Source organism: Delphinus delphis, chromosome 11, assembly GCF_949987515.2.
Source record: "Delphinus delphis chromosome 11, mDelDel1.2, whole genome shotgun sequence".
Classification (NCBI taxonomy): domain Eukaryota; kingdom Metazoa; phylum Chordata; class Mammalia; order Artiodactyla; family Delphinidae; genus Delphinus; species Delphinus delphis.
The window spans coordinates 42,365,545-42,378,735 of NC_082693.1; the positions used below are offsets into that span (position 1 = coordinate 42,365,545).

General features: G+C 43.5%; 1 protein-coding gene and 1 pseudogene across 3 annotated transcripts; both read left to right on the forward strand.

Moving 5' to 3' along the window:
• The first annotated feature begins 3,163 nt into the window (after nucleotides 1–3,163).
• On the forward strand, nucleotides 3,164–4,279 carry LOC132434299 (3-hydroxyisobutyrate dehydrogenase, mitochondrial pseudogene; annotated as a pseudogene).
• A 4,836-nt stretch (nucleotides 4,280–9,115) lies between these two features.
• PRR13 (proline rich 13) lies at nucleotides 9,116–12,731 on the forward strand. Of its 3 annotated transcripts, none has more exons than XM_060024870.1 (4): nucleotides 9,116–9,215; nucleotides 9,777–9,815; nucleotides 10,187–10,548; nucleotides 12,055–12,731. In XM_060024870.1, the coding sequence occupies exons 2-4, from the start codon at nucleotides 9,797–9,799 to the stop codon at nucleotides 12,094–12,096; spliced, it is 423 nt and encodes a 140-aa protein (XP_059880853.1). In that variant the 5' UTR covers nucleotides 9,116–9,215; nucleotides 9,777–9,796; the 3' UTR covers nucleotides 12,097–12,731. The 3 variants fall into 3 exon arrangements, with proteins under 3 accessions (XP_059880853.1, XP_059880856.1, XP_059880852.1); XM_060024873.1 differs by having other exon boundaries at nucleotides 9,146–9,167; XM_060024869.1 differs by having other exon boundaries at nucleotides 9,196–9,294.
• The last annotated feature ends 460 nt before the right edge of the window (nucleotides 12,732–13,191 follow it).

The following is a 13,191-nucleotide window of genomic DNA, read 5'->3' on the forward strand; positions in this document are numbered from 1 at the left end:
CTTCATTTCTCTGTTTCTTTCACCTCTACCTCCAGTCCAAATCTGCTAAGCTCTACCTTAAAAAAAATACCTGGTAAATCAACTATACTTCAATTAAAAAAAAAAAAAATACCCAGAGTCTGACCCCTCCTGATCATCTCTACAACTTCCATCCAAGCCACCACCATTCCTTCTCTGGAATACAGTAGTAGCCTCCTAACTGGGTTCTCTGCTTCCACTTTAACCATTTCTCCCTATTTTGCTCTTTCACCACACAGTAGCCAGAATAATAATAATAATTACTATTATTATTATTTTACCATTTTAACCACTTTTAAGCGTACAGTACAGTGACATTAAATACATTCACTCTGTTGTGCAACTGTGATCATTGTCCTCCAGAACTTTTTCATCTTTCTAAACTTAAATTCTCTGCCTATTAAACAATCAATCTCCATTCCCCACTGCCTCCAGTCCCTGCTGATTACTTTCCGTCTCTATGAATTTGACTACTCTAGGTACTTCATATAAGTGGAATCATACAGCATTTGTCTTTTTGTGCCTGGCTTAATTCACTCAGCATAATATCTTCAAGGTTCATCCATAGTGTAGCATGTGTCAGACTCTCCTTCCTTTTTAGGGCTGAATACTATTCCATTGTATGCATATACCACATTTTGTTTATCCATTCATCTGTTGATGGACATTTGGGTTGTTTCCATCTTTGGGCTGTTATGAATAATGCTTCTATAAACATTGGTTTACAGAATGACTTTTTTAAAATGAAAATCAGATCATGTCATTCCTCTGCTCATAACCCTCCAGAGGCTTCCATTCACACTTAGAATAAAATCTAAACTCTTTCCCATGGCTTACAAGGATCTGTAAATACTGGCACCACAGCTCCTCCCCTTATTTCAATTAATTTTTCTACATAGTACACATCACTATCTGACATTTTATTATATATTTATTTATATTCTGCCTCTCCCACCAAGTTATTACCTCGATGAAGGCAAGGATTTTTTCTCTGTGTTTTCACTCTATCCCTAGTGCTTAGAACAGTACCTGGATAGATTGAGAAATATTTGTTGAATGAATGAATGACAGAAGCATGGTAAATCATTAATGATTTCATGAATCAGAGAAATGAGCTTTACAAGCATTATTTAAATGCTTTTTAAATAATCTGCGTTTAGGGAATTCCCTGACAGTCAAGTGGTTAGGACTCTGTGCTTCCACAGCAGGGGTCATGGGTTCCATCCCTGGTCAGGGAACTAATATCCCACAAGCTGCTTGGAGTGGGAAAAAAAAAATAAATCTGAGTTTAAATCTGAGGAAGAATTTCCCAACTAGCAGGTAGGTGAAGAGAGGTATGGAGGATATTGGCAACCTATGAGGGTCCTGAAGAGAGGTTAAAATCATCCTAGTCTAACAGTAAAAGTTCTTAATATTAACAAGAATCATGATAGTAATACATGGTAGTATATAGTAAGTACTTATTATGTGACAGACACACGATTATCTCATCACAACCCTATGAGGTAGGTACCATTGCCGCTGTTTTACAAATGAGGGAATTGAGGTTAAATAACTTATTCAAGGTCACACAATAAGTGTCAAAGTCAGGATTTGAATCCAAGTCTCTCTAACTCCAGAACCACCTTGCCCTATTCCTCTTTGTCCATTTGTTCATTCATTCATTCATGTAGTTATTTATTTAACAGTGTATTCATTTATACCATCCTATGTACCAGGCACTGTGTGAACTGTTAAGTGTCCTTACTTTCAAGAAGCTTACAGTCTAATGTAGGAAGCTAACATTAAGTAATTACTGATTCATGTCTAATTATAAACTGAGATAGGTGTGCTAAAGGAAAGACAAGATTCGACTAGAGGCTGCAACAAAGGAGTTTTACCTGACGAGGGTGTCAAGGAGGCTTCCCTGAAGAAGTGATCCTGGAGCTGAGAGCTGATGAATGAGCAGGATTTAATTAGGCAAAGTGGAGAGAGATGGGGAGAGCATTCCAGGCTGCAGAAGCAGCAAGTGCAAAGGCCCTCCTGCAAATGGAACCAAGATCTTCTGGAGGGATGAAAGAAGCCTAGGGGCTGAAGAGCAGAAAGCCAGGGGTGAGTAGTATGAGAGGAGACCAGCAAGGTAGCAGGGCCAGACCACTGCAGACATTGCAGTAATAAGATTTTGAGTATTTTTTTGTTGGACAAGTTGGAGGAAACAGACACTCATGTATTGCTGGTGAGAATGTAAATAAATATAACCTCTATGGAGGGTAATTCATCAGTACCTATAAAAAAGTAAAAATATGTAAAATGACATATTTGTCAGGTTATTTGTTGCAGCATTGTTTTTAGTAGCAGAAGATGGAAAATAACACAAATATCTTTTGACTGGTTAAATTGATTATGGTACGTCATACAAAAGAATCAAATAGGGTTGTGAAAAAGACTGAAGACACACTGTGCTGACTGGTATGGAAACATCCCCAAGATATATTAAGTGGGGGGAAAGTTGCAAATTAAACTCTGCATAGTTTGCTGTTTGTATACTTAAAAGAGGGGATATAAATTTATATCAGTATTTGCTTGATTGTAATGAAGAAACTGTGGAAGTATATATAAGAAACCAGTTATGTGGTTGTGTGGGCTATGTGGGTTGGGGGAGGCTGGGTAAAGGAGAACAAGAGCGGGAGGGAGACTTTTCACTTTCTACCTCTTGGTCCTTTTTGGTTTTCAAAGCATGTGAACATATTACCTATTCAACAAAAATGAATACGTACATGTAAAAATACTTTCCACCTTTGTCTTAAGGATAATGCAAAGCCGTTGAAGAATCTTAAGCAGTAGGGTGATGTCACAGTTGGCTTTAGAAAACAATTTCTGAGGTGGGAGAATGAATTAGAAGAGGGCCAGAGTGGATGCTGACAGGACATTTAATGAAACACCACTTCGTACCCACTAGCATGGCTACACTAATAAAGACAGACAGCAACAAGTGCTGGTGCAGATGCGGGGTAATTGGAACACTTATACATTGCTGGTGGGGGTATAAAATGGTGTGGCTATTTTGGAAAGTAGTCTGGCAGTTCCTCAAAAAAGTTAAACATACAGTTACCGTATTACCTAGCAATTCCTCTCTTAAGTAAATACCCAACAGAATTGAAAACATATGGTGGTTGCACGCGTCCCCACGCACCCTCAGAGTCAGTGGATGAGCCGGGGCAGCAAGGCAGCCTCCTTACAGCTCTGTGGAGGTCCTCGGGCCTCCCTACTGGAGCCGCTGGCAGGGGCCAGCCTTGCAGTGGTGTGTTCTAGGTCAATGGCTTCTAAGATTCCAGCTGGATTCACTGGACTAGGCAAATGGGGCATCCAATGGCAAAAAAATCTCATGAAACATGGCTATCCGCTTGTTATTTATGATGTGTTCCCTGATGCATGCAAAGAATTTCTCGATGCAGGTATACAGGTAGTGTCTTCCCCAGCAGATGTAGCCCAAAAAGCTGACGGAATTATTACAGTGTTGCCCACCAGTATCAGTGCAATAGAAGCTTATTCTGGAGCAAATGGAATTCCAACAAAAGTGAAGAAAGGCTCACTATTAATAGACTCCAGTACTATTGATCCTACAGTTTCGAAAGAATTGGCCAAAAAGTTGAGAAAATGGGAGCAATTTTCATGGATGCCCCTGTTTCTGGTGGTGTGGGAGCTGCTCAGTCTGGGAACCTAATGTTTATGGTGGGAGGAGTCACAGATGAATTTGCTGCTGCCCAAGAGTTGCTGGGGTACAAGGGCTCCAATGTGGTGCATTGGGAGCCCTTGGGACTGGGCAGGCTGTGAGGATCGGCTACAACACGCTGCTGGTATGGATGGTATGATTGGAACTGCTGATGCTATGAATCTGGGAATCAGGTTGGGGCTTGACCCAGAACCATTGGCTAAAATCCTATATGTGAGCTCAGGACAGCTTTGGTCAAGTGATACTTATAATCCCATACCTGGCATGCTTCACGGAGTTCCCTTTCCTAATAACTATCAGGGTGGATTCAGAACAACACTCATGACTAAGGATCTGGGATTAGCACAAGACTCTGTGGTTAGCACAAAGAGCCCAATCATTCTGGGCAGTCAAGCCCATCAGATCTACAGGATGATGTATGTGAAGGGCTACTCAGAAAAAGCCTGCTCATCTGCGTTCCAGTTTCTACAGAGGAGGAGACATTCTGAGTTTGCCCTTTGGCGGTGGATACTGTTGGAAACCAGAGTCTATCTTGGAACCTCCTTATAGCTTGCTCCACAAGTAAATGGGTCTGTCTGCTTTTGATTGTCTTGGTCACAGTAAACCCTGGGATTTTTTCACCCATTTTTAACTGCTTATTCTTTTTTTTTTTTTTTTTTTTTTTTTTTTTTTTTTGCGTTACGCGGCCTCTCACCGTTGTGGCCTCTCCCGTTGCGGAGCACAGGCTCCGGACGCGCAGGCCCAGCGGCCATGGCTCACGAGCCTAGCCGCTCCACGGCATGTGGGACCCTCCCGGACCGGGGCACGAAGCCGTGTCTCCTGCATCGGCAGGCGGACTCTCGACCGCTGCGCCACCAGGGAAGCCCTTTTTTTTTTTTAATCCATTTAGCAAACATATAATATCTGAAAATTTTTTTTCTGTTAGCTACTGATGGTCCCTGCTAACTAGCTGACTCACCTTTTTCAAAAATTTGATCTCTGAGCATCTTTAACTAAATAGTTGCATATTTCAATCAGGATATTATTTACTCCAACTTACAAATAAAACCACATTTTTTTTTAAAGGATAAAACATATTTTAGGGGAACAAAAATAAACTGGTGTGAAGAAAGGACTTATAGAAAGGGGAAGTATAGTGAATTACTACCTGTGTCCCTCAGAAAGTTTGTCCTTTTAACCAAGTGGTGGTATTCTTGCATTACTGAGGTTACTAATTTATTTTCTAGGAGTTGATAAAGCAAGAGAACACCTTGCTGCATGGTATATAATTTGGACTCTGTTACATTTATCTTGGTGTGTCTCTCTTGTAACAACTCCCAATACTCAGCGAACTTGTTTTTTATATTTTTGTTTCCTTGTACATTCTTTTTTTTTTTTTTAAGTAATTTTATTTATTTATTTATTTTTGGCTGTGTTGGTTTTTCGTTGCTGCATGGGCTTTCTGTAGTTGCAGTGAGTGGGAGCTACTCTTCATTGTGGTACCCAGGCTTCTCATTGAGGTGGTTTCTGTTGTTGCGGAGCACGGGCTCTAGGCGCACAGACTTCAGTAGTTGTGGCTTGTGGGCTCTGTAGTTGTGGCTCGCAGGCTCTAGAGCGCAGGCTCAGTAGTTGTGGTGCGCGGGCTTAGTTGCTCTGCCGCATGTGGGATCTTCCCGGACCAGGGCTTGACACCGTGTCCCCTAGCATTGGCCAGTGGATTCTTAACCACTGCGCCACCAGGGCAGTCCTCCTTGTACATTCTTACTACATGTTTTTTGACTTCAAAAAAATGACATTAAAAAAAAAAAGAATGACATCTTTAGAACTATTTCAGAGCCAAGGATGATATGTGTTTTAGATAATTATTACATTATTCTAAGTATAACCATATAATTTTGAATTCAAATACATTTCTATGCTGATAATAAAAAACACATATGGATGCACAAATTTGTACATGAATGTTCATAGCAGTGATATATATAATAGGCAAAACGTAAAAACAATTCAAATGTCCATCAGCTGATGAATGGATAAACTAAATGTGGTATATCCAAACAGTGGCATATTATTCAGTATTTCCTTCATAAAAAAGAATGAACTACTGATTCATACTACAACATGGATGAACCCTGAAATATTATGCAAAGTGAAAGAAGCCAGTCACGATAGGCCACATATTGTACAATTTTCCGTTTGTATAAAACAGGAGAATTTATAAATTGATTAGTGGTTGCTAAGGGCTTGGGCAGAATGGGGGAGAGGCAGGGAGAGGAATGAGGATTCACTACTAATGGGGTGTGGAATTATTTTAAGGGGGACAAAAAATGTTCTAAAATTAAATAATGGCAATGGTGGCACAAGCTCAGAATATGCTAAAAACTATTGAACTGTACCCTTTAAATGAGTGAATTGTATGGTATATGAACTCTATTTCAATAAAGCTGCTTTAAAAAAGAAATAGTTTTAAATATTTAAATTCTAAGAGGCATCATGCCCATATAGACACATCAATAGTTTCTTTCAAACTCAATGATCTTACAAGGAAGAAGTAACTCAGATATAAATGGCGTTAAAAACAAAAACAAAAAAAGTGCCCGTCCCAATTCATCTCAAATATTTAGCACAAACCTGATATAAAAATATATCAATATGTACTATGGTTATGTAAAACATAATATTGTATGTCGACTGTATTTCAATAAAATATATATAACAAAAAAATTTTAATTAAAAAATTAAAAATTGGGACTTCCAGGCTTCCCTGGTGGCGCAATGGTTGAGAGTCTGCCTGCCGTTGCAGGGGACACGGGTTCGTGCCCCGGTCCGGAAAGATCCCACATGCCGTGGAGCGGCTGGGCCCGTGAGCCATGGCCGCTGAGCCTGCGCGTCCGGAGCCGGTGCTCCGCAACGGGAGAGGCCACAGCAGTGAGAGGCCCGCGTACAGCAAAAAAAAAAAAAAAAGAAAAAAAATTGGGACTTCCCTGGTGGTCCAGTGGTTGACTCTGTGCTCTCAACGCAGAGGACCTGGGTTCATTCCCTGGTCAGGAAACTAGATCCCACATATCTCAACTAAGAGTCTACATGCTGCAGCTAAGAGTTCACATGCCGCAACTAAAGATCCCACATGCTACAATGAAGATCCCATGCACTGCAACTAAGACCCAGCGCAACCAAATAAATAAATAAATATCTAAAAAAATAAAAAATCTATCAAAAATTTTAGTTCAAGATGACAAACTCAGTATAAAATTTATCTTCAAATTTTTTGTAGCTCACAAATTTGGGATGTAATGTTTTCATTATGGTTGAGTTCAAAGTATTTAATTTCCATCATGTATTATACTTTGACCCAAAGTTATTTGCAAGACTTTTTTTTTAACTTCCAAATGTATGTTTGTGTTGCTGAATGCACACAAGCTCCTGTGCCCGACGCACAGTGAGGCCAAACCAGAACATTGGAGTTTGGAGCAGAGAAAGGTTTATTGCAGGACTGAGCAAGGAGAACCAGTGGTTTGCGCTCAAAAGACCCAAATTTTTTGATGTTTTTCGGGGAGGAGTTTTTATAGGCAAAGTTTGGGGCGAGGCCTGCAGGACATGTGACTTTCTTCTAATTGGTTGGTGGTGAGGTAACTGAGATGGTATTCCAGGAATCTTGTGCTCAGCTGGAATTTACCATCCTCCAACTGGGTGGGGGGTCTTAGTTTTCACAGAATAACTCAAAAATATATTGTTATATATATCCCTTTGTTACAGATGAGGGTTCTTGGCCTCCCTAATCATTAGAAATTGATCAGAGGTCAGACAAGAAATTCAGGCAAGGCTTTACTGGGGTCCCTGCTACAGCAGGGGGGAGCAAGAATGTACAACAGGTTCCCTCTCTGGCTCGCTCCCTGAGGGGTGGGTGGTGAGCTTGTTCCTTATGTGGGGTGAGGGTAGGGGTGTGTCCAGGGGTCGGGTTGGAGGGGTGGCTTAGGTGTTTTGCCCACCCCTTAGGTGGTGGTGTGTGCAGGGGGCATGCGCAGTACCCTGCATTTGCTGCAGGCTCTTCAAAAGTGGCAGTTGGGTTTTTGGTCTCTTTTGTATCTTTTGTCCAGAATTTGCCCCAACTGTGCATGCACATTATTTTTAGTCCCGTACAGTCTCTTTGTATTTTGTTGCTCGAGGAGAGGTGGGTCCAGGTGCAAAAACTGCAGCACTGCAGCAAAGGGTCCCAGGTCCCAGCCTGTCTCACCTTCAGGAGAAACCAGGACCCTGCTTTATTGATGCACTATTGTTTTTTGACTGTTCACCCTTTGTTTCTGCATTCCCTCCCTTCCCTAATTAGCAACTGTTTGAATCTGCCCTTTGGAACTCAGGGAAGGTCTAGGAGGCTAAACTCTTTCCTACAAACTAGAAAAGGGGACACCGAAAGACTTTTGTACCCGTGAGGGCCCCACAGGGTCCTGCTCGGTTTCATTTGTATTTATATTTTATGTTGAGGTCAAAGAATACAGTATATAATACACAATTCTCTGAAATTTGAATTATATTAGTTGAGACCAATTTTTAAAAATGTTTTATGTATGCTTAAGAAGGATAAGTATTTTTAAATTTTGGGTGTATGGTTCTATATATATTCATTAAATCAAGCTTGTTAATTGTGTTATTAAAAAAAATAGAGGCCATTGCTGCAATCCAGTTGAGAGATGATGGTAGGCTGGGAGCAGAGACGATGGAGAGAAGTGTAGTGATTCTAGATTTATTTGGGAAACAAAACGGACCCTTCCTGAAGTTGGAAGCAGATGCGGGGGAAAGGTGAAGGAAAGAGAGAGCCATCAGGACGACTTCTTGGTTTCTGGTTTATGCAATTTGACAGATGGCGGAGCTATGCAATTGAGATAGAGAATCCTAGGAGAGATTAGAAATCTCTGTATTTTCCCCAAGAATGTTTTCTTATTTCCTGTGGGGACTAAGAGGGAGGCCGCAATATTGAGGCTTGGGGTGAGATTTAGCAGCTCTCCGCCCTTCCTTAAGCGCTCCATCCATATATATATATATATATATATATGTCTGTATACCGCTTATCACAGTATATTCACATTACAAGGTGTGGCACCCACTGGACTAAGGGCTCAGAGGTCAAGGGTTGAGTTTCCCCAAGGCACTCAAGGACTTCGCCCAGAAACGGGCCCCGCCCTCTCCTAGCCGGTTTCTCCTAGCCCCGCCCCCAGGAATTTCCGGCCCGCCCGCTCCTCTGTACTGCCGCGTCCTGAAGCGCCTGGCTCCGCCCCTACCTCAAATGCTGCCTTCGAGCCTAGAGTGATTGACGACTATGTTCTCCAATCGTAATGCTGAATGACCACATAGTACCAATCAGGCGGTAGCAGAGGCGGATGCTGAAGCTTAAAGTGGGAGGGTGACCAGGAAGTGAGAGTGGAGGCTGAAAGGAGGAGTCCGCCCAAGCAGTGGTGTAGAGGTGACTGGACGCCTGGATTCCTCAGTTTCCTCCTTCTTCCATTCCTGGGTGAGGGGGGTCCCTTCGCAGCTGGGAGCCAGGATCTGTATTTGCCTTTTTTAATGTGGGAGGGGGTATGTCTAGCCATGTAAGTGTTTGAGAATCTTTCCTGAGCCGCCTACCTCCTTTCGCCTCAAGGCAGGTCCTTTTCTTAGCCTGGGGTGGGGGTCCTGTCCCCCGTCACTCTTCTCCGGGAGCGGTTAAGTTGTTTAAGATCCCTTCGCAGCTTATAGGTGGCTAAAGTCTTCCGGACTCGGTCTCTGAGTGATGGGGATAGCGAGATTCGCGGAGTCTGCCCCTCTCCGGAGGACTTAGAAACCTCCAGCCGCGGCCAGAGCTAGTGGAAGGTGGAGGGGCCCTGGGAGCAAGGTTCCTGTGGTTAGGGAACTAGGAATAGAATAGGTGTTGGGGGCGAAGGAACGGGTGGAAAGAAACATTTCTTCTGTGGAGGTCTTGGTAGTTCTCTGAGAGGCTGTTGCGGAGCGGGAGGCGTTGGAGTTGAGCTTGGTCTCTAAAACCCCTGCCCATTTCTGGGCCGTCAGCTTCTTGCCTTCATTTGTTTCTCCTCAGGCTGGAAGAAATAGCTGAACATGTGGAATCCCAATGCCGGTAGGTGTTTGGGGAATCTCCTTTCTTGCTCCAACCCCTTTTCAGAAGGGCCACAACAGAAGGTTTCTGTGTCAGTTTCTCCTCCACCTCTCCCCGAACCCGCAAAAGCAAAGTCCTCAGTCCATAGCTGACCGATGTTCTCATCCTTCCCTAGAGTTCACTGCCTCCCTTTCTCCCCCGCCCTGCCAGGGACGTTACCTTTTATCTCTCTTACGTAAGTTTGTCTCCCCTACCCTCCATTTTCTTTCCTCACCTTTCCGTTTGCCTTTAACTATTGAGTGAGAAACGAAATCCTCTTCTTTTTGTTGTTGTTTGTTGTCAGAGGTTCTGGGCAGTTCTAATCTTAATTGATTCTTTGCTTCTTCCACCAGGGCAGCAAGGGCCATATCCACACCCCCCTAACGTCGGGTACCCTGGAGGTTGCAATCCTGCCCATCCACCACCTGCCACCCCTACCTTTCCTCCAGGCCCCTTTCCCACTCCCCCAGGAGCACCCCAGGGGAATCCAGCCTTTCCCCCTGGTGGGCCCTGTCACCCTGTGCCACCGGGGTATCCAGGATGCCAACCCTCAGGTCCCTACCCCCCTCCATACCCACCACCTGCCCCTGGCATGTGTCCTGTGAATCCATTGGCTCCTGGCATGGTAGGACCAGGAATGGTGATTGACAAGAAGATGCAAAAGAAAATGAGAAAAGCTCATAAAAAGAAGCAGAAACACCACAAACATGGCAAGGTCAGTGCCCTCTGGATCCTGGCTAGTAAGGGGTGCCCCCTCAGAGGGACTAGAGAGGCAGTGGGAGGGCAAGGAAGGAGGATTCGAAGTCTGAGGACATGGGGCAGCGATTGTGTAAAGGATTCCCACTGGGAAGAATCTGATAATCTTGATAATCTTGAGAAGAATTATTAGGCTAATTAGGTCTTCTATCTGGGAGGGGCTAGGCTGAGCCTTAGAATGGATATCAGAATCAAAAGCCTTTCTAATTTGCCTTTCTCTTCCCGGAATTCCACCCCTCCCCACCCCATGTTTGTTTTAGCAGGTTGGACACACCCACTGAGGTGGTCAAATGTCAAGCAATAGAGTCAGTCCTTTGACAAAGCAAAATCTTATATAATAATTAACAGATAATAATCTGGCCTAGTTCCTGGAGTTTCTTTCTCTCCTTCAGTATTCTCAGGGTGTTGTGGTAATTACGTGGGCCTTATTGTCCTACTGTCTGGCAGGGAAACAGGACAAGAGCAGTCAGTGACTCTCAGCCTCAAATAAAGCCCTGAGTTTCATGCTCAGCCCCAAGGCTAAGTATCCTGTGTGCTCACTGCTGAAGGAAATCCTTGCTTTTGCTGTTTAAGGGACAGTCTGGTTCAAGACTCCTGACCTTCTTAGAAAGCAAAGGGCACTTGGGTGGAGATGTAGGGCACCAAAGAATGTCCCATGGAGTGATCAGAGTTCATCTGGGTCTGATGATATCTCCTTTCCCTTTTCCCCTTGTAGCATTCCAGAGGAGTGTTAATTAGCAAGGGTAAAAGTAGCTCTCAGGACAATTCTGGAAGTGTTGAACCAACCTCGATCTTGAGGAGGCCTTAATTTACATTTTTCTGCCTAGCATTTATTTGCCTTATGGCTTTGGGTGCTAATCCTAGTTCTGGATCTTTGGTAGAAGTCTGAGGAGAAGGAAAGGTGAGATTGAATGGAGAGACTAAAAAATGTTTTTTATGACAGTTGTTGATGGGAGTATGCATGTGTAGAACCTTGACTAGGACTCTCCCAGCTTTCTCTCCCGCCTTCCTCACTTTCTCCCAGTTGGGACTTAGGAAGAAGTAGAGACAGATGCACACACAGCTGCTGATTCTACTCATTTTTCTTAGACTCATAGCCACTAGGAATGTCCATGCAGCTAATCATTATTATAAGGTAGCAGCTGTTTCCCTGCACTGTACTATGCTTGTGCCTATAATTTATTCCTTGCCTAGGCATTGGCTTAGGTAAAGAAAATTGGAAATTTGCTCCAAATGCAATAACTTCTGTGCAGTGATTTAGGATGGTTTCATCCATTCCTGTATGCTCACTGCTGAAGGAAATCCTTGTTTTTGCTGTTTAAGGGACAGTCTGGTTCAAGACTCCTGACCTTCTTAGAAAGCAAAGGGCACTTGGGTGGAGGTGTAGGGCACCAAAGAATGTCCCATGGAGTGATCAAAGTTCATCTGGGTCTGATGGTATCTCCTTTCCCCTTTCCCCTTGCAGCATTCCTCCTCCTCCTCCTCTTCCAGCAGTGACTCTGACTGAACACAGGGCCTGGACCCTTCCCTCAAGTCTCTCCAGTTCTGCTCTCCCATCAAGCTTCAGATGCCATCTTGTACTGGGGGAAATTAGCCCTTGTGTCCCTCCCCCCGCCACCCCTGCAATCTAAGCCTCACTCTGCTGTTCAACCCTAACTGGCTAGGGAAAATGGGAAAAGAATTGCCATGGGTTAGCAAAGGCCATCTTCCCACTGCTTGGATAGAACTTTTAGCTGGTGAATTTTGCAGGAGAACTATTTTTTGAAAATGGTGAGATTTGAGCTAAATGCTGCAGACAAGTCTAAGATCTGTAAAATGTGATTTCTTTACTTTCTTTTGTAATACTCATGATTGGGGAGATGCTGTGGAAATTTAATTATGGAAAGGAAAAAGCAACCTGTACCTTTCTTGTAATTGTGGCATGCTTGGATGATTTAGTGGCAAATAAACATTTCCCAGCAGGCGTTTTATTGATTGCACTCACTACAAGGCTGCTGGGAAGTGGAGTCCATTTGGCTGATGAGCTCTGACTGCCATTTTGGAAACTGATCTCTACTCCTTAGCTCAGGATGCTATCTCAGGTCCTCCTCTCACTCTCCAACTCTCAGTCCAAATAAAGCTGTTTCTCCTGGTCTCTGTTCACCTGTGCCATTACCGTGGTTGGGTCTAGCACATTCTACTACTTTCGCCTTCCACGGACCCTTTAAAGCGCACCAGTTTCATGGTAAGGAACCAGAGCGTCATCAGGAAGACAGCATACTGTCCTTATATGTCTCTAGTGGGAGGATCCTTCAGAATTGGTTCAGGCTTAGTGGAATGAATCTTTACTGTCTTCCATTTGATGAATGGATATAGGTCGTTAGCATAAGTTTTCATATCTGCTACCAAGGTTCTCAACCCTGGCTGCCCATCAGCTATCAGAGAGTGATTTAGGGCTTTGCCTGAAAGACTCTTGATAAGGATGGGGCCCAGCAAATCAGGATTTTTAAAACACTGTGGGTGATTCTGATGTATAGCTGGAACTGAGGGCCACTGATTTACCAAGTGCCATACATGGTATTACACATCGGGTTCTCAACGATCTGTTGAGTAGAGAAAAAAG

Bases quoted from the DNA above. Each gene is read 5' to 3' on its own strand.
- PRR13 (XM_060024870.1), top strand. The intron at 10,549-12,054 runs GTCAGTGCCCTC...TTCCCCTTGCAG, and splicing joins AACACCACAAACATGGCAAG to CATTCCTCCTCCTCCTCCTC.